This window comes from Typopeltis vanoorti, chromosome 18, assembly GCF_054136105.1.
Source record: "Typopeltis vanoorti isolate ZY-2024b chromosome 18, IOZ_Tvanoo_1.0, whole genome shotgun sequence".
Taxonomy (NCBI): Eukaryota; Metazoa; Arthropoda; class Arachnida; order Uropygi; family Thelyphonidae; genus Typopeltis; species Typopeltis vanoorti.
The window spans coordinates 59,792,631-59,815,013 of NC_143566.1; the positions used below are offsets into that span (position 1 = coordinate 59,792,631).

At 34.8% G+C, this 22,383-nt stretch overlaps 1 protein-coding gene across 1 annotated transcript in view; it reads left to right on the top strand.

Annotated features, from left to right (window-relative positions):
* The window catches only part of LOC150096707 (polyadenylate-binding protein-interacting protein 1-like), a 199,580-nt gene that overhangs the window by 58,143 nt on the left and 119,054 nt on the right, over positions 1 to 22,383 (top strand). Inside the window, exon 3 of the mRNA XM_090408127.1 lies at positions 4,315 to 4,509. Within this exon, the coding sequence (XP_090264253.1) occupies positions 4,315 to 4,509 (195 nt within the window). The remainder of the gene's footprint in view (positions 1 to 4,314; positions 4,510 to 22,383) is intronic.

Consider the following 22,383-nt stretch of genomic DNA (forward strand, 5'->3'; position numbering starts at 1 on the left):
GGAAGAAAGGGGCTGTTATGACCAAGTGTTTAATGTCAATGAAACTGGTTTTTTTTGGAAGTAAATGCCTTCCAAGACTTTTCTGACCAAATCAGAGAAATCTCAGCCTGGTTATAAAGTTGCAAAGGATAGAATGACTCTTCTCTTAGGTGGCAATGCCGAAGGTGATCTAAAGTTAAAATCCATGGTAGTTTATATAAAGTACAAAATCCTAGGACCCTCAAAGGCATTAATGAACGGGCATGAATGAACTAGGTTTTGATGAGATTGATAATGATAACATCCAAAAGTTAATTAAATCTCATTCTGAGGAATTGAGTGATTCCAATCAGCTAAATTTAGATTCACAGCAGGAAGATCCTGAAGGATATCAAGAAAATTTAACCATTGACAGTCAGCCAAAAGAGATTTCACAGAAACAATTAGAAAATATGTTTTGTATAATTGAAGTTTTTAAGCAGAACTGAGACTGACCCTGATGAAGAGAAAAGCAGTAAAATTTGCATAAGAGTAGAAAAGGCAGTAGGGCCATACCATCAGTTGTATGAAAAAAAGAAACAGAATGCCCATCAAACTATATTAGATGAATTCTTTGTTAACAAGTAGAATAATAAATTTATATTCTGAATATGCTTTTGTCTTTCACCTTCATGTTTTCCTTTAACTAGGCCCTAAGATGTACCCTAATTCTTTTATAAAAAAAAAAATAATTAAGGGTCAAAAAAGAAATTTGAGGAACGAAGTATTCTTTTCCCTTAGGTTATTATATTTGATTAGTGCATTTTCGATTAATACGTCTGTTTTAAAGAATGCATTAATCGAGGGATTGCTGTACTAGTCCTTTGGGAAGGGGAGGAGGAAATACTGGTCCTCAGAATATATAAACTTCAATATAATGAACTGTCAATAGAGATAATAAAGTTTATATAAACAAAAATTAAATGACAGACCTGTACCTGTTGCTTATTCAAGTTTTAATAGCTACACATGCACACACACACACAGAAAATAGTCCCAAGACTATTGCCTAATCTAGCAATAAAAATGACAAATTCTTTTTTATTGGTATTACAAATCTATTTAATTCAGCAAGCTACATACTCGCATTCAGTATTAGACTGCAAAAATTATACTAAAAAAAATAGGTCTGGCCCAGCTGCATGAAATTTGGGAAATGCTGGCTTATACTTTGGTTTTAAGCCAATAGAATTGGAGTGTGGTCGAAATCAGTTGTAAGCAGTGTTGCATTCTGCTTTCTCTACTTAATCACCTATAATGGATGATCATATTTTGAAGAAAATTTGGCATTAAGAGTATCAAAATCAGATATCTATTACACTTTGTGGTTTTATTTTATACAGCTGCTATACTTCTAAATGAATGTTTTCTGTATTTTTTTTTTAACTAAATAGAACAAATTTTTAATGGCACTTGTGGCATAATAAACATGGTTTATTAAACACATGCTCAACACAGTCAAGCTTTTGACTGTGTTGAGCATGTGAAATTGTGGGAAGTAATGAAAAGAATGGGTTTTCCTCAACACACTATCAGGTTGATAGCCAACTTGTATAAGGAGCAAGAAGCCGCGGTAAGAACAGGTGTTGGATTGACTGACTGGCTTCAAGTTGAAAAAGGAGTTTGGCAAGGATGTTTACTTTCTCCTCACTTGTTTAGTATATATGCAGGGGACATCATGCGTGAAGCATTGGATGAGCTTAGGACAGGAATTAGGATAGGAGGTAGATTGATCAGTAATCTGAGATATGCTGATGATACAGTACTCCTTTGTAATGACATGGAAGAACTAGGACTAATTCTGGACAAAGTTAAGAAGATCAGTAATAACAGGACTTCAACTCAATCCTAGCAAGACAAAGATTATGGTTCTTAAAGGAAATACAAACAGAGAAGCTCTTAAGAAACAAGTGTATCTTAATGGAGAAAGAATTGGGGAAGTCAGCAAGTTTGAGTACCTGGGATCCATTATTAATGTGAAGAATTGCTGTTCAGAAGACAACAGAAAAGGGTTAGGAATGGCTAAACAACAGTCAGAGACCTGTCTAAAATCTGGAAGGATGGATCTATCTCCATGGAAACAAAGTTGAGGATTTTAGATGCAATAGTTTTTTCAACAGTGACTTATGGATGTGAGACTTGGAACCTAAAGAAGTCAGATAAGAAACGGATATCTGCTTTTGAGATGTGGTGTTAGAGAAGGCTGTTGAGGATATCATATATTGAAAGGCGTACAAATGAATGGGTGTTAGAAAAGATCAGCAGAACTTTAAGGCTCCTTAAGGATATTGACAGAAGAAAGTTAAAATATTTTGGACACAAAGAAAGGATGAAAGGGAGACTTCTTAGAACAGTAATAGAAGGGAAAGTTCCTGGAAAAAGAGGCAGGGGTAACCATCAAGGAGATGGATGGATGGCGTGTGTGGAGTGACTGATCTTCAGAGAGTTGAGGCTGCCAGAAAAGTAAACAGGACTACATGGCAAGGCCTGGTGTGCCACATCACCGAGCATCGGAGTGACCATACAGCATCTGTAGATGCCCAGTGAAGTGAAGAAGAAACACATTCACAAAAATATAGAATTTTATTACTGCAAATATTTCAATCGGAAACTAACTGGTTATCATCAGTGCATTGGCATAATCACAAGGTGAAACTAGAACAAAGAATTAATCCTATTTATAGAGTTGAGCCATGCTGGATACCACCAGAGGTTGTCTATGGCCCAAAATTAAGTGATTTAAATTAAAATTAAATTTAAATAAATGACGAGCATTATATTAAAAAAAATAATTAGAATGGGGAGAATACACAATTGCTTGCCATTTATGAGCATGAGACTCTCCTAAATCTTGACCATGGATAGACAGTCATTCCGATTTAAATTTTGATTATGTAAAAGTGCTTCAACAATCTTTAAATAACTGCTCAAACCTAAGCCTGCACTGAATGGGCTGTTATTTTGGAGATCTTAATAATTTGCAATTTTAGGTGGGTTTATAAGCCATCTAGTTGCATTATATCTTTATTCTAAGAACTAGCTACTAAGATAGCTTAAAGTTTTCTAAGATCTCCAAAAGTTATCAGTCCTTTCCAGAAGTGTACAAAATCTGTTGTACTTGCATAAGTTGTATCAGTGTGAAACCAGGAGTTGGAAAATTGGAGAAAAGGAACTCATGAATCTATTTATTCATGCAACCTCTGTTATGATGTTATATGAATCTGTTTATTCATATAACATCATAACAACGATGTCCTATCTTCAGAAGGTAATTTATTGACCATGTCATTTCCAGCAAATTCAGTGAAGTCATCTCTTTGCATGGTATTTAATTGAAACAGCAGTTACTCATCAGTCAGTACTATGAGAGCTAGTATTATAAGGAGTTGATTTCTTCCATAGTTTATTACTTAATGATTTTGCAAATGCTTTTGTTTAAATCTAGTGTCTGTAATTTTTCTTTAAATTCCTTGATTTATCTTATTCACTATTTGAAACAGGTAAAGTATGTTGGCTGAGTTAAAAATATTACAGGAGAAAAAAACAAACTTATATTTATCACAAGTAATTTCATTGAAATGATTTTCCATGTTTTCATTCTTAGCTGTTTCTCTCTGGCTGGTAGAGGTGGTGGAATCATGTTATACTTTACCCTTGTGATATTCAGAAGTTACGTGAAAATGACTTTCCTTTTGCTTATCTGCAAGTTGTTTGGAAGTCCATTTTACTTGACCTTAAGCATAGATATGGAAATTGATATGGATGACATGATTAGTCAGTTAATGTAATTTAAATAACAAAGTCAATATTGTTTATGTAGTCATAATGAGATTTAAAAAAAAAAAAAATCGCTGTAACATTTCAGATACTTTCTAACTTATTCCTGTTCTTATGAGAAGTTATTTTTCTAGCTAACACGACAACACTGTCATGATGCTTAAAAAATAGCAACATTTATCAATATTAAGATAATCTTTTAACATATAACAGATATTTAACCTTACAGTGAATTAAAATTGGTGTGGATGATGGTAGTTGTGGTTTCCTGTAGTTGGTGGGTTAAGTGGTGGAGACGGAGAGCTGTCGAGTAAGGTGCCCTCCCTCGGTGAGGTGTCACATAATAATGCTCATTAATAAAAGATGGTAATATGCCAAACATTTTTTAATATTAAAAAAATCACGTTCTTAATGAAAATGTGAAGGGGAAGACAGGAACTGGTTATTAATTTGTTGTAAAAGAACATCTCATTTTTCTTAAAAGTGTAATCTTTATTTAAATATTCTCTTAATTTTCAGGCAACAGAGCCTACTAGAGACCAAGACAGGCTAACAGATAGTTATCCTATTCAAGAGCTGAGGGAATTTTTGTTTGATATTACTCTTAGTCCAGGAAAATTTGAACGCAGAGTGCAGCATCTTACTGATATTTTGAATGATTGGGTGCGAGATGGTGAAACACTTCGTGCTGTTGTTAACATCATATTTGATGAGGTAAAGTATTTGATTTGTTTTAGGAATTGATACTTAGAATATTTTTGAAATATTCTTTTCTCTCAGTATATAAAATAATGTTTTTGTGGTTAAATTTATGAGGATGCATTATCTGAAGCATGACTCTACATTGTCTTAAACTAAAAACAACTGTTTTGTGATGCTCTAGTCTCTGAATTGTGTATCCCAAATGATTCACAAGCATTTTTGCATAATACTCTTCCAGTCACAGCTTCTTTTCTTAAGATACTAGGTGCTGAAATTCATGCCAATTTTTAAAATTAAAAATTGGCATTACATTTTTTAGACAATGTGCTCTATAAAATTTTTTGTGGAAGTAATGTTTCCAAACACTTGACTATTTAGTTCTGGGTTTAGGTGTCTATAGGTTATTATGAAGTCATATTCATTGTGTCAAGTATCTCTCTCTCACATAATTATTGTTCAACGAGAGTTTCTGTATATATTTTTTGTTCATCACTGAGATCATGGAAAATCCGTCTTTCTTGCGTTTAGACTGCAACAGCAGTTCTTTCCTTCTATAATTCTCACACCATCTAACTACTATTATTGCTTGTTGCTTCTGTTTGTAAATAATTCATCCATGCCTAAATGTCTGCTGATCAATTTTTCTAAGCTTTACATAAAGTGTATAAAATTTACTCACTTCAGTAGAAAAAACTGAGTTGATTAGATTTCTTTCATATAATTTTTTTTCTGTTAATTAGTCTTCTGGTGTAAAGCCACTAATAATGTCTGTCTAGGGTACAATGGCATGAGCTCCACAAAATTAATGTTCAGCTGGTGTATTAGGCTTCATTTTTTTTTTTTTTTTTTTTTTTTTTTTTTTTTTTTTTTTTTTTTTTTGGCATTGTACCACTTAAGTGTGATGCAACTTGATATTGCCATTTTTAGCCTTCTGTTTGGCATGGAAATATATGGTAGTTGAGTCTAAAATGAAAAAAACTGATTTTGCAGTTTATGAAGATCACAGTTACCCGTGACCTTCATAAGTGCAAAATCAATTAAAGCATTTTATTGGACATTTTTCCCATGATGACAAAACTATCATTGTATCACTGAAGAATTTTCCCATAAGGGCCAAAGTAGTTTTTGAAAGAAATGGAATTTTTTGTATGTTTTAAATGCTTTCTCACAACTTTAAATTCATACTACTCTTTCAAGAAATTTATTGAATTTTTTTATGGGGAGCCTATCCATGAGAGGTTGGTCAACCTATAGTACATTAGTACCATGGATATGGGCAATGAGGAACTTTATTCGCATTTGATGTGAAAAACTGTGGGTTGTATTCAGTGGTGAGCTATAAGGGGCTCGTGTGAGCCCTTTGTTAAATTTTTCTCAAATTTGCGAGCCCAATGTTCTTCTTGTTTAATAACCTTGTAGAACTAGAAAATACCACCGTGGAATGTATACATGCTACTATAATTGTTGAGAGGTTGGGATGACCTCTCATTGCTTCTGCCTTGGTAGTGCAACACTGGGCCTGGCTCTCACTGACGAGACCTCAATACAGGTCGAAACCGCTATGGGTCCTTGCCTTAATGCATAGTATTATGCATATCCGCAAGGAGATGTGCTTTGAATTATGGGAGATACTGAGATAGGAGTGATGAGAACTTTTTCCACCTTTGCAACGAGTTGCCCAGTGTTGCACTACCTTACCCCAGTCCTGAAGATACTTTCAGGCACAAACTTTGTTTGCTCACACTTGGATAAAGGATTAAATTAAACTTATTATGCTACTTTAAATTCATATGGATTTTCTGATAACAATATAAAAAAATCATTTCATTGCATTTTGTTCTGCTGGAGCTAGTGTGATGTTAGGAAACCAATCAGGTGTTGCAATCAAGCTTCTACAAAAATTTCCCAATGTTGTGATTTGACATTGCGATCATCGTTTACACTTAGCATTAGACGATTTGATAAAAAACATTAAAGAAATAAATCATTTTGAAATATTTATTAATAAATTATATGCTTTTTATCATCAATCACCAAAAAATCAACGAGAATGAAATAAGATTGCAAAAGACCTTGGTAACGAAATTTTAAAGATCGGCCGTGTGTTTGGACCATGATGGGCAGCTTGCAGTTTACGAACGGCTCTTGCTTTGTGGAGAAATTACCCAGCTTTATGCAAGCATTTTGCATCTAATGATAAATATAAGGGCTTTTTAAACCGACTTCTCAATTTGGAATTTTTGAAAGATCTAGCATTAATGATTGATTTCCTACAGGAATTATCATATCTGTCAGGAGCTCTACAAAGTTGCAATATAAGTATTATAAGGGTTAAGTTAGGCTTTTTATTTGCTTGACGATGCGAGCCCTTTGTTAAAATTTCCATAGCTTACCACTGGTTGTATTCCTTGGGAAACACGTGGAAGACTGTTCGAGGGCAGCAGTGAAACGAATAAACAAAGAGGAGAAATTTGTTCTCTGGGTTTGGAGTTGGACTGTAAGAGGGCACTAGTTAACTGCTACATGTGTTTGGATGGATTTGCACGAGGGTAAGGGAATTATTGATGCCAGTTCTGATAAACAGCAGCCATAGAAGTATTTATAGAAGCTGCACGTTGTGGAGACTTGAACGCTTGTGCGAAAGTGAGAGAGGGGTCATCAATCAATCTGATTGCTCTTGGAGCTCTTAAGGACATCCCTGATATGAGATCAGTATTTATGTTTGTGCCAAGAGATTAGAGGTTAGAGTTATCCCGAGAAGGTGAATCTCATCTTGAATAGAGATTTGAGTATTGTCAAGGACAAGATTGGAAGAACAGGGTTCTTTTTTTTTTTTTTTTTATGGGAAAAATGCAGATCTGTGTTTTGCTGGCACTGAAGTTGATAATGTTATCTATATCCCATTGATGAATGCTTTGAAGATCAGAATGAAGGTAGTAGAGGTTAGATTTCTGGAGGTTGTGGTGATCTGTGCTTTGCAGGGTTTTTCAAATGAAAAGAAGTATGTGCTGTCATCAGCAAAACTGTACTGGATTGGCAGTCAGCTGGAGTAGATCGTTTATGTATAGAAAGAAAAGTGAGCATCTGGCCAGAAAGCTGGCTACCCAGTTGTAGAAGTTGGAACAGACCAAATGATGGAGTTTTCCTAATAGGTCTTTGTGCAAAAACTTGATCAAAAGCCTTGGAGATATCAAGAGCAACCACTTGAGATTTGCCAAACCTTTCCAAGATGTTTGTCCAGAGTTGAGTGACGTAGGTTAGTAAACTCCTGTTGATCGACAGTGGCAGAATCCATACTGTTATTTATTAGATGAAATTGTCCATTGATGGTTCTTTCCATTACTTTAGAAAGAATTGAGATGAGAGAAATTGGACAATAGGTAAGGATTTCTCGCCATTCTTGGGAATAAGTTGTATATGGGCTAGTTTCCAGACTGCATGATAGATACCAGTGGAATAAGAAAGTGTAAATAGGTGGCATAAAGTCGGATTCGGCTCTGGGGCACAGACCTTTTAGAACAATTGAAGGGATTCCATCAAGGCTGGTATCTAGTTTAAGCAAAATTTTTCTGGTCTTTCTTGCAAAAGATCAGATGCAGCATTGAGTGTTAGGTGCTTGGTTGGGGATATTTGCCATGATCAGCTATGCAAGAGAAGTAGGAAGCCAGGAGGTTGGTTTTTTGTATGGGTGATGATTCAATAGTACCATCTGGGTGTAATAATAGTGGCAGTAGTGTTGGGTAGAAGTTATGGCTGATAACTTTGGCTAGAGCCCAGAAGGCAAGGCTGCCATTTAGGTAGGATGCAAGTTTCCTTTTAGCTCTTTCAAAATCAGTTTTCAACATGGTGATAATTTTCTTGCAGCTATTCTGGTCTTTAGTGTAGGCTGCAGAGGAAAATGGAGTTTTGAATGCAAACCAGTTGTGGTATGCCTGACTCTTCTTTTGTACAGCCTTGACACATTTGTTGGAAAATCAAGGCTTAAATAGGTGGTGAGAATTTAGGATGGAGTGGAGAATAAATGTTCCCATGCCAATAAATATTTTGATTCTTTCTACACATAGGTTTGGTTCAGGTGACTGAAAACAGTAATCTGCTCAAGGAAATGGGGAGTAGAAGTTGCGAAGATCATCCCACTTGGCTTTCTGGTAGTGTCATATAACATGTGGATAAGTTTTCTTCCATGGGGGAAGAGATCTGCATTACATTGTGATCTGAGCTGTCTAGAGGACCGACGGCATTCACAGCATACTTATATGGGTTACACTGGTGAGGAAGAGATCTAAAGTGATTGGGATTGTCTGGTATTCTGGTGGACGTGCATACAATTTGTGAGAGAGAGTTGTGATTACAAAAGCCTCAACCTCTCTACCCGCTTGATCTGTGCAGTTTGGAAGTGTGCAACCAGCTAGTGTTGTTGGACATTGAAGTAGATTACCTCACTACTTGGAGAATTGGATTAGAGAAAATCAACATTTAACGAAAGGTCATCTGGAGTACACACACATTTTATATATATATATATAAAATGTGTCTTGACCTCTAGTGAAAATAAAATTACAATAAATAAAATAAATTAACTGCATCAAAGCTATATTCTATTTAAGACAACATCAGAGAAACATTCTTTCATATAGATCATTTTGTTACAGTGAAAATGATGTCCTAATTTAGCATGACAATTGTTATATTAGATTTAGGATCCTGGATTAACTATGGTTCTATTTATAATTAACTCTTAGGAAGAAAGAAGGTTAAGTGGGTAGATTATGTGCCTTCCATGTTCTTGATTTTTAGACCATCATTATTGTCTAAAAATCAAGAATATAAGATAACGTAAATTTAAGGAGGCCTGTAAGATAAGAATCTCACAGGCCTCCTTAAATTTACGTTCATACCATGTTTTGGTGTGATGTAAATAACAGGTGCTTTTCCAGTCTAGTCTATGTAAAGTGTTCAGGACATGATCAGAAAGACGAGCTTGACCATAGTTATTATTTTTTATGTCATTTATGTTCCTTTTTTCTGATAGGAATTGTGTGTCCTGTTTGCCCTATATAGGGCAAATTACAGGTGCAATGAATACGGTATACTCTAAGGTGGGCCAGCAGAGGGAGTGGATCCTTGGATGAGTTGAGTAAGTTCTTTAATTTTGCAGGAGGTTTAAAGGTGGCTTTAAGATTGTATTTTTGTAGTATTCTGTTTATTTTGTCTGATATCCTTTTAATGTATGGAATGGTTACAGTTTTAGTGTAGTCTAGTTTATTTTTGTTTTTAAGTGAGATTTTGTTGATAGTATTTTGGCTGATAACTTTTAATTCATCTTTAAGGGCTTGTTCATTGGAGCAAATCTTCAAATCCCTGTTTTTTTTTTTTAGTGTATTAAAGACCTCTAGTTTTTGTGATGGTGGTGGTAGGAGTTTGTGCATATATTGGCCAGTATGTGTTGGTTTCCAGTAAATAGTGAAGGAAAGACTGCCAGAAGGAAGACATATGACAAGTATCTAGAAATGGAAGTGTTCTGCTTTTCAATCTCAATTGTGAGTTGTATGCACTTGTGTTGTTTGTTTAGGTGGCTGAGGAAAGTGTCTAATGTCTGGTGGCCAGATAGCGAAAACATTGTCAATGTATCTCAGCCAGACTTTGTTTTAAAGGAGAGGAATCTAGAGTACGTTACTCAAAATGTTCCATGTGAAAGTTAGCACTGGTGGGGGGATAATGGTGAGCCCATGGGTGTGCCTTCTTTTTGTAGGTAGAAAATGTTTTGCCACACAAAATAGCCAGAATGTAGTACATGTGCAAAGAGTGCTCTGATATTGGGAGGGAATTTGTCCTGTAATAGAAGGGTTGTCATTGATTGGGACATTTATGAAGAGGGCAGAGACGTCAAAACTGACTAATAAATCATCTTTTTCCAGCGTGATGTCTGATTTTTTTTTTTTTTTTTAACAAAGTGTTGTGTTTTTAACATGGGGGGTGGGGGGGGGGAATAACCTACCAACTCCTTGAATGTTGACACCAGTTTCTTGGCGAGGTGATAACTTGGGTTGTCTATACCTTGGACTATCAGCCAGAGTGGCGTATTTTGTTTTTGAATCTTTGTAGACCGTAAATTCTTGGTGAACGAGTGTAATGCAGAAGTAATTTTTAACGGTATCTTCGTGCATGTGGTGACTGATTGATTTAAGTAGATTCTCAGTTTTCTTTTTTATTCGATTGGTTGGGTCATAGTTAGATAGGTGCTGTTATCTGAGACTATTAGATTCATTTTTTCCAAATATGTAGTTTGATTTAGAATAACTGTGGCATTGCCTTTATTGTCTCTAATAACTCAGATGTCAGGATTTAATTTTGATGATTTCACCACTGTCAGTTCACATTTTGTTAAGTTGCTGGTTATTTGTTTTAGTATAATTTAAATTTAAAATGTTAGAGGTTTCCAAACGTGTTTTATATGCTATGGTGGTTGGGATAAATCTTAAGCTTCTTTCTACATGGTAAATAAAATCAAGTTTGTTAATCATTCTGGGTGCCACGACAAAGTTTTAAACTTTGTCATGGTGTTATTTTATCTGTTTTATTTGTTTACATATAACTAAAATTCTATATTGCTATCTCTTTAAACTCTTTCAAAGATAAACCTTGTCTTGTTTAATCCTCATCTATATCACTTGTCCGCTGCACCTTTGTTGTAATCTTTTGTAGCCTCTCCTTCAATCTAAAATCATGTGCAAAGTCCTCAAACAACAAGGAGAATTCTCCCTGATCTATAAATTCTGGGGTCAAGACCTTTTTGGAATCAAGAAAATTTATTTGTTTAGCTGGCCATCTTGATTCCTATGTCAGGGATTTGACCTACAGATTATCAAGATTCCAATAAACATTAACATTAAACAACCCCTTAATTATTTCTAAACAGCAGTCGTAACCATTTCCTGCATTTTTTCTTATACAGATTCGATATTTTTAGCAGGTGGTGCATTGGCTTGGAAAATCATACATGTATTTTGGGTTAAGAAACAAAGAAATTTATTCATTCTAAAATACAATACATGTTAATCAAAACTAAGCTAAATGAAGGTCCCTAAAATTAACAAACAAGATCTAGTTCACAATCAGTATCTTATTGGGTGATATTGACAAATCCAAACTGTCCTTAACTTGATTACTTAACACAATTATGTAGATGAATGCCTTACTTCTTCCTCAATTAATGCACATACAACACATCGAATTCAAACTAACCTTAAACTAATGACAATTCTGGTAACTCTACACTTCCATAACTACAAAGATCTTGTTAGAGGAATAGGTACTAAATTATGTATTGTGTAAGTCCTAAAATTTGTCTTAACAAGTCTGATCCACAGGAAATTTTACACTGTAGCTTACTCTGGCCTAAGAATTACACAATACAAATATGAAATAAAGCTTTATGTTACCAACCAGATGAATTCATTAGGAGATACTTCTCATCATGTCCTCTTGTAGGTTTCTTTCAGGTTGTCACCCTATTCATAGAGCTGTAGTTCCTTGCCTTGACTTGGTGATTTCAATCATGGATCACCTCTTTACCTTATGTCCAAGAATCTGTCTGGCAGAAGGGTACGGCTGGAGCTATACGAAGTTTTGGCATACACTGTTTGTCTCGTCGCATGGATGACTATGCTCGGACAAGCCCGCTATTTGACCATATTACTGCCGCTGAATGACTCCCGCTTGACTTCGTCGCCTCGAAGCTATGACCCACCACACAGAAAACTGCAGGGGGGGGGAAGAAAACACCAAAACCTGAACTAGGAATGAAAAAGGCAAAAAGACCGTGAACTCGCGTCGCTATATATGCTCAGTGTCTGTTCTCCCTAATACGTCATTGATTTGCAGACGCCACCTAATTCTCCTTGCACACTGCACCTTCTCCTCTCATTGCGTTTCTGCGTGGGCAGCTTGCAAGTACCTTGGGTTCATATAGCAACTGCCTGTAGTCATGTTTATAATCGGATTACAATAGTTTACTCTAAACTCTGACCTTGTTACAAAGTCATCTCTACATTACCTTATTTCTTGTCAGTTGTTTGAGGACCATTTACAAAATATTTACATAGAAAAATTACATGAATGGACTATTATTACTGTGTGTGTGTGTGTACACACACACACACACACACACACACACACACACACACACACACACACCCAAGGATTTCTATTATTATCTATTTACAATTAATTCTTTTTAGGAGATTTCTTTGCGCTTCAATTAAATCCTGAATGAAATACTCAAAGACAATTTAAGTGTTCATTCCAGATTTAACATAGGTTCCCCCTTCAAAGAAAAAAATTTTTTCACTCTAAAAGTTTTCACAACCTCACTCACTCAATGTTTCTGGAGTAGACCCTCTTATTTTCCCTTGGTCTTAGGTTATATCTAGATTGGACAAATTTATCACTTCCATCACTGGTTATACCTCCTTTTCCATTCTTGTTATTTAATGATCTCTTCCCTGATTTTGACTAGTAGGTGCCCTGTATCTATAATAGATGCAGGTGTCTAAATCATCAGAAATTTCATTTCCTTTTCCTTCTTGATATTTACTCTCCCTTCGCCTGTGTGGCGCTGGCTTCATCTCTTTATTCCTTTTCCAACAGTTCTCTCTGTGTTTAGAAAATATGTGGCCTGTCCTTTGGTAGTTAACAACACTGATCAGATTTATCCCGATTGCTCTTTGATGAATTTCTTCCATGTCTTCCCTTGTACTTTTCAGTTCAGTGTGCAACAGGCCTCAGCAAGTTCTTTTACTTCTGAAGTGGAGGCCTCTTTTGAATCAAGTTGGTCATCGGTCATATTTTCTCTAACTTCTTTCTCTTCTACCGTGCCTCCACATTGTATGCCTATTTAGACACATTTCTCACTTCTGACTGAAGATAGTGACCCTAGAATATTCTTGTTGGTTTTCTTCCTTCTTAGGCGTATTTCACCTTGAGAATAGTCGCATGTAAATCTATTCTTGTTAAGGAAGTCATTTCCAAATATTAGCTTAATGTGTGGGAGAGAAATCCTGGGCAGGATCAAAAACTCATGCCAAACACACAAATTAAACTCAGGCAAAAATACCTTCAGGAACACTGATCTTGTCACATGGATGGTTGATGTAGCCACTCCAGATAACTTTATTGGCCTTCTAAAATAAAAGCTATTATTCCTCCACAAGGGGGTTTCAGTCTCTCAAAATAGTCCCCTGTAATAATAGAGGCCTGGTAACCTGTGTCCACTATGGCATTAGAGTGCTTGCCACAGATAATTCCCTTTATTTTCAATTCTGGGGACTGGTAGCGGTTTCTCTGATCCTTTTCCCAGGCTCTGTTAGCATGCATGTGGGAATTTGATCTCCCATCATAACCTCTGCTGGATCTTCGCTTGCTGTTAAAGCAATTGCGAGCAAAATGCCCAGGCTTGCCGCAACTGAAGCATTTAGGAGGTTCTCTTCTGTCATCTCCTTCATTGTCCTCCTGTCTCACAGGAGAGATTGATGCATTCTGAGTAGTCATTTCAGCCAGTTTCTTCATTACCGTGTCCAACCGGTTAAGCAAGGGTTGTTGCAGTCTTTAAACCTCTAACCTCGCTAATTCAACAGTCCGATCGACTTGAGAGAGATGGGGAGCTCACAGGTTTTTGTGGACACTGCCGCTAGCTGGGTTAAAACAGAATCAAGGCAATCCATGACTGGCTGTTGTAAATGCTACCTCTCTCTGAACCATCGATTGGACCTTCTTTATATCCAACACACCATTTGTTAATCGATTTGTGTTGACGGAATCAGTTCTATCTCCCTCACATCTATCAAATTTCTTATGCTTCAAAATCTTTGAGACGTTGAGGTGGGGCGCGATCCAAAGAACTTTGAGAAACACTGAGTTAGACGCTATTTGAATGGCAAGGGTCTTGAATTTAAAGTGCTTTCAATTCTTGATAATGCACTCCCAGTCGTCCTGCCATAGAACACCCAAATGTGCAATTTTTTTTTTCTGCCACCCAATACTACATCATTGTTACAACCTCTATCAGGGTATAATTGTAACTTTTAAAACATATTATGTTAGACAAACATTTCAGTACATTTTGAATAAGCTAAATGATGATGAAACATTGTCAGTTATGGATGTGTGGAAAGAATTTTAAATTATGGAATGTATTGATCGGGTTCGATTATCGTTATCTGAATTGAGATCTGAAACTATGATTGCATGCTGGAAAGCTATTTGGCCTGCATGTGTTAAAGAGAATGCTCCTGTTCCCTTCAATCATACTGCAGAATTCCCCAATATAATAAGTTTGGCATGTGAAATTGGCAGAGAAGGATTCGATGATCTTACGTTGGCAGATAGCGAAGAATTGCTAATTGATAAACCTCTTAGCAAAGATGAAATAGTGGAGATTGTTTCCAAGACTCCTGAAAGCGAAGAAGTTAATGATAATGATCAAGATAATCCTACTTTTACTGCTGATGTAATTAAAGAAGGTCTTAAACTGGCCAGTAATTTAGGCAATTATTTTGCCCGACATGATCCAAATGAAGAACGTGCTGGGAAGTTTTCACTTGAGCTTAAGTTGTTAATGTCTTCATACAGAGAATTATATCGCGACTTATCTAAAGCATCAACACAGTGATTAATAAGTGAGTTCATGCCTAAAACTACTAAAACAACCAGTGGTACTTTTGTTCAAGACATGACAAGAAGAATTCCACAAGTTGAGGCAGAAGTCGATGACGATAATACCATATCTAGTAGTTCTAGTGATATTACAGTCTAACAAAAGCTTATGCGTTTGTCAGAAACTGATAGTGAATAACATAATTTTTTTATAGAATCCGTAGCAAACAACTGAAATGAATGTTTTTTTTTTTTAAGTTATTAAAATTCATTATAATGTATGCGTGTTCTCCATGAAATGTAAATAAAAATCTTATGATCCTCAACTAATTTAATGTTTATTTTATTTTTCATTATTTTGCTTATATTTCAGGTTTGGAACCAATCTTCACTTTTTCTATGGAATCAGTAGTTCTTTTTTACGCGAATCCTATTTATGCGTAATTTTTAGGAACGTATCTATTGTGTAAAAAGAGGTTTAGGTGTAAATACAGAATAATTTGAATAGACTCGAATGATGGCATTGGAAAATGGTTGTCAGTTCAATGTCAGTAAATGTAAAGTTATGCACTTTGGTATAATGAGATATCCAATGTCATTATATCAGTTGGATTATGCTAGCAGAAACTGATCAGGCTTAAGGATTTTGGAGTTTTAGTATACAGGAAGTTGAAGTTCAAGCGGCATACAACAAAGACTGCAAATACAACTCGGAGGATAATTGCAATGCTGAAAAAAAAAAAAAACATTAACATATAAGGAAGTGATTTTGCCTCTTTACAAGGCTCTGATATGATCTCATTTGGACTACTGTATATAAAATATATATATATATATATATATTTTTTTTTTTCTAATAGTGATTCATGACTAAAATAGATAGCTTTTTAAGATTAATTCAAGTAGTATGAATTGAAGAAAGGGTATGATTGCAGGTGATGCCTCTTTCCTTTGAAGTTCTTTCTTAATAATACATGGAAGAAGAAAAAAAAATTCCAACTGAATTTGAGAAAGTGAGCAAAATTGGGGTTGTGCACATTAGTCACTTAAAATGACTTTGCTGTTAGGACTGCTAAAAAGTTAAGATTTCCAGAAAGAGACCTGAGTGAGTAAAGATAGTGGTGGATAGAGAAAGCAGATTAAATTTCCTTATGTGAAATTGTTCTAAAGAACTAAAAAGATAATTGACATGAAGCAATAACATTTTTGATATCAAAGCACAGATACTGCCTTTAATATCAGAAGCATCTCTTATAGGAAGTAGTTTGGACAAGTAAAATGAATAGTTGGTGAAGAAGGTTGAATTGGGTTTGAACCAGAAAATAAAAATTGAATAAATATAGTTTGCTCTTACACTGAAGTGCTTTCAGTGTGTAGCATTGGAGCTCTGCTCAGGACTTTACAGTAGTCTATAATGGTTTTTGCTATAGTGAATTTACATGAAGAGATGGGTTTCAAAGTAGCAGTTTTCCAAAGAATGGTTTTGGTTTCTCTTCAATTTCTCACTGCAGCCTAGAATCCCTCTGGAATTTTCATCGAGTCTGGTGTGGTTATTTGACAACTAGCCTAACAAAACAATTTTGCTGTTGTACCTTTAAGTGGAGAATGCAGAATTTAGATGTGATAGGACAATTCTTGGAAGGGGGATAGAGCATAGTGCATGTGTAAAACTCCTGAAAGGCATCAAGAAGACGAAGAATAATGTTACATTGGATCCAAACATGCTTTTAGTCACATCAGGCCTTCACTCAAAGAGGCATAACTATGTTTTAGTCTGAAGAGCATTTTCTAGGTCTTTTTAACCTGAGGCTGAGGTTAGTATGTTTCTCAGATAAGGATTCTGGGTTTTTTCTTGTTCTGTGAAATTGACAAATCAGCCAGTGAACACAAACATTTAAAAAATTTGACTGTCTTAGCATTAATTCTAAAGGTGATGTCACACAATTCCTGCAAGTTAATACTGAGTCTGATTTTTTTTTTTTCTTGAATACAGTTAAATATCAGCAAATTTACATAATTGATTTTTTTTTATCCTAATGTGGTGTTGAATTAATACTGTCAAAAATATGAATTACTACTAACATCTGCCTTTCTACATGCTGTAGAAAGGCAGATGTTATTTTGTTGTAGAAAGACAGATCTATTTTTTCTTGGATTAAATATACTAAGGTATGACTTAAGCATTATGAAAGAAACTGGATTTGCTTTGTTTTAATTTTATTTCTGAACATCTAATTAAAACTGTTCAAGTTTATTCTGTTAAAGAATAAAAATAGAAATCTATTTTAAAATAGATTTTCTAAAATAGTCCTATTTTAGAAATCTATAATAGAAAGAAAAATCTTTATGACCTGCTGTATCTGATTCATTGGTTGCAGATTCTACAGATGTTTTTTCTTTCTGCCTGTTCAACAAAAATTATTTTTCTTTTACTTTTACTTTCTAAACTCCTTTAAAGATGTGTAAAGCCACTAGCCCATTCACAGTTCAAATCCTGCATCTTAACTTTTTCTTCTTTCTGTTCCAAGGATGATTTTCTTTGAAACTACTTTACTCGGTAAGAAATCTGATCTATGTTCTACTCAGATATTATCAAGTTTCTTCTTTCTCCATGACACTATATTACTAATGTACAATAACTTAAACACTTTCATAGAAATTGAGTTTAATCAAGGCCATCATTTATCAAGATGCATGTATCAGATTTCAATGTACAATTCTCAGATGCTGCTTTAAATTCTTTTTAATTACCCTTTTAAATGTAATTATTTAAGGGTGATTTAATTTTTATTTATTTTTTCCAATGGATATATAGAACACTGATAGTCGAACACAAAGTTTCATTGATAGTTTTCCTGTCATCGGTTTTCTTTCAGATTAGTCTGTTTTTTTTTGTCTGATCTCCAATATGGTCAGCTCTTATATTTCTGATTTGTCGAATATCTCAACTACATCACCACTTCATTTAGAACTATCTTCCTTTGGGTCTTCCTAACTTCCATTTCTGCTGTAAACAAATGCCTTGTTAATCTTTCATTAAATCTAAATACTATTTTTTTTCTTTTTCATACTAATGCCTAATTCAATTTTTTTTTAATATCTAAATTTTTTATATGGTTCTGCCATTGAAGCCATTTGTTCACTATTTACTTAAGGCCGATATCTGTAGTTACTGATTATGATTGATAATTTTGTTCTAACAAGTCCTCAAGTGTTAAATGGTGTGTAGTAGCACCTTGTGGTTAAAACTTTTGAGATAAACTGTTTCAAATATTCCTTACGGTTTAACTGTTATATTAATCTAATTCTTAGCTCGATATGTTATGTGATTTGACTGCATTCTTATATACTGCTGGTTAGGTATTTTGTAGGATTCTTTTGTTCTATATAATTTCAAACCAATTCTAACCATTACTTATTTCCACATTTAATTTGCTGTATTTTCTAAAAATTGTACCTAAACAGCTGAAATGTTTTATTTATTCTAACAGGTTTGCCACTGAGAAGTTAATTGTTGCTTTCAATTTCCAGCTTATTTTTGTAGCTTGTTTCTTTAATCTTGATTTTCATACCAAATTTATCTCATCTTTAAAATTCAGTTAAAGACTTGAAAATTTTAACATATTATTTACATCAGACTGTTTTGCATGTATATTTTGACTGGCAAGAGCTCACTTGACTATATAACATGGCCTTTTCTCATCAAGTAAAGCATTTTTTATACATTAGTCAATATATAGCTTGCCAGTTTCAAGTTTTTGTAGAATTTTTATTTAAAACTAATTTATGAACTATGGCAGTGCTTCCCCAACTTCTGGATGTCAGGGCCCCTTTGCAAAAATTAAAATATTTACGTCCCCCCCCCTCGAAAAAAAATCGTAATAGAGAGATATATTATTATAACATTTATTGTATTTATATTCAATACAAAACATACACAGCAAATATTGCAAAAATCAAATGCATATATTACATTTTTTGCCTCTTACCGTTTGGTTCTGAAACTGTTCTGCGGGCTGTTCTGGTAAAATATGAAATACTGTCCCTTTTTTTTTAGTCTGTTTCTGCTTCTTCTGATTGTTCACGGAATTTTCTTTTTTATTTTTTATCAGCCACTTATCCATCTCAGGGTTAAATTTTTTAACGTAGAATAGATCAAATAATATCACCACTTACCGATACTGGCACACCACAGACTGATAACATGAAATTAGTGAATATTACCTGAATAAGAGAATCCCTGGACCAGTAACATTTTTCTCTTTTGTGACTTTTCTCCCTTTAAGGAATTAAGCCTAACACGAAACGGACAGCAAAGGCAGGTTATTAAAACGTGCATATGATTGGTGCGGTATTAACAAAAGATCGCGCAACCAAAAGATAAAAGCATAGCTGACAATTGAGTTGAAATGCTAACTCTCTTCAACCGAATTCCATATGTGAAACTGCCATAACATTCATTATATATATTACTTAGTTTTAAAACTTTTACGAATTTTAACACGTTCGGTTGAATTTTATCGCTGCCTTGGGAAATCGAACTCGCACACATCTAATTAATAACAATAGTTTTTAGTTAGATACTGTGTTTGCCCATGCAACATATAGTTTTGTTTCAGTCTATACAGCATAGTTTCTGTATGAGGAGACATGTGATTCATTAATTAGTGTTTTTATCCCAGTTGTCTCTAATTGCACTATTTGTTGAGAAATATATTACACAGACTCCTCATACCTTATTCACTGGCATAATAAAAGTACTTGTTTTTATTGCCTCTGCAGTATAGTGGCTGTTAGGGAGGGCGTGTTGTTTACCACTGCTAGCGAGTTACTATCTCCCCACATGAACTTGTTTAAGCTTTTTTTCATGTGTGAAGTATATGCGAAACTTTTATTGGTAACAGAAAACTAGCTCGGATGATAGTGATAATATAAAACGAGTTTTGATATGTATATAAAGTCAATATCAACAGTCCCTGATTACGAACGCGTGATGAAAGGGACAGGAAGATTTGGAGCTTCCCTGGAGAGCATTTGAAGTAAATACAATTAACCACTGCTTTGAAATGAAACATATGAATACGCAATATTTACTAATATTCATTAAGCGCCGAATATGCAGGAAGCAAAGTTTGTGAACCAACACCAATGTGTGAATTTTTCCATTAAAATATAAAAAATAACAAAAAAGAAATAATAAATAATAAAAGTTAAATACGTTTTTTCTTTTAAAATAAAAAAAATCTACTTAGTCTTAAAACATTTTAAATTTGTTTTCATTATTTCACGGCCACCCCCCTCAACAAAACCTACGGTCCCAAAGGGGCCGTGGCCCACAGTTTGGGAAGTGCTGGTCTATGGTATAGAAAATATCTTAAAGTAACTTTTTCTCACTTAATGTAAAGAAATAAGTAAAGCATAAAAGTTGTGCTTATCTCTTTATATCAAAAATTACAAAAGCAGCATGAACAAGTTCAGAGATAATATAAATATAGTCTCATTTTCAAGGTATGTGTGGATGGATGGAAATTTCTTCACTTGGTTATACTATAAATTGAAGATGCCAAGAATATATTCTTGGTTTAATCCTTTATCTAAGTGTAAGCAAACAAAGTTTGCATGTGAAGTAACTTCACAACTGGGCTACTTGTATATAGAGACTAATGACCACACATTACTTTTCTTAGTATCCCATAATGCAAAGCATGGATCCTTATGGACATGTATAATGCTATGCATTATGCGAAGAGTTACTACCCAGACCAGTTTGGACAAAACCACAAATATAATTTCTTGGCATCTTTAATTTATAGTATAACCAAGTGGAAAAACTTTCAACATCTATCTCTAATCCAGAGTATTTAAATAAGGTGTCACCTTTTGCCTACTAGTATATGAAAATGACTTCCACATTACTTCAACCGTGGTATCACTTCTGAGTCTGGCTCCCACTGAAGGTCGAAACTGGTCTGGGTAGTGACCTGCTTTCAAACCTCATTTGAAGCTGGCTGCTCTCCTAAAGCATCCACTCCCTACCTCTCCTCCCCCTCCCCCCCCCTCTATTCCAGGTGTTCACGAGGTTCCCTGTTCTTGCAGCTTATTGTGGTCAGACTTTCAGATCTGTTCACATCTTCCTAGAAGAACATGGACACAAAAAAATACATCAGGTGTCACAACTATGGTTAGTCAGGTCCAGCAGACCATGCCTTGGGATACCTTGCATAGAATGAAATTGAAATAAAATTAAAAAAAACCATGCTCCATTGTAGCAAATACAAAAACTTGAAAGACTTCTTAAAATCAGTAGCAGACTTAAAAACAGCCTAATCTTAATAAATATGGTTGTATTAAACTTCTCAAAATTTGAGAAACTTTAATTCTTAGGCCTCCCACCCAATGTTGAAGCTAGCTAACCCATAGATGGCATCCCTCATATTACTTTAGTCTTAATTTATCCTAATCTCATTTCTTTCACTTATTTTCAATGTTAACATTGTATTCCGGAAGATGTCTGTGACAGTTGAAATATTGAAATGATTAAGCCTGTTTAATTATTTTTTTGTGCTGTAACTTATTCCAACATGTGACATAAGTAAAATCACACTTAAGCCTAAATGCTTGAAATACTTAAGAAAAATAATTCACTGGTTGGAACACAAAACAAATAAGCAAGTCACATGAATTAAACAATAGAGAAGGTATCATAGATCATTATCAAATTCCTGACATGTACCCTTAAGGGGTGTACAGGATATGATAGTACTACATGAAAAATTTACATCATTACTAACTTCCTATCTACAATTTTCCTCCAAATCAGTCTGTTACTTGTCAAGACTCCAACATTATCAGATCTTATATTTCTATTGTCTAAGGCACTTTGTACCATATCAATCCACCTATATCTTGGTCTTCCTCTGTGTCGTTTTTCCTGCCAACCTGGTAGAGAACACTTGTTTTGCTAATCTTTCCTCGCCCATTCTGTTTAAGTGACCATACCACCTGAGATTAGCTCTGTTAACGCATTCCTGGATGCTGACAATGTCAAGTTCTTTCCTAATATCCTCATTTTTAATATGATATTGCCATCGATGCCATCTGTTCATGCCTCTAATCTTTCTCAGGACTCTCATATCTGCGGTCTCTAGTCTTCGGTCAAGTGTTTTACATCTGAACCAGCTCTCAGATCCATAAGTTAAAACTGGTTTGAACACTGTCTTGTATAGCTAATTT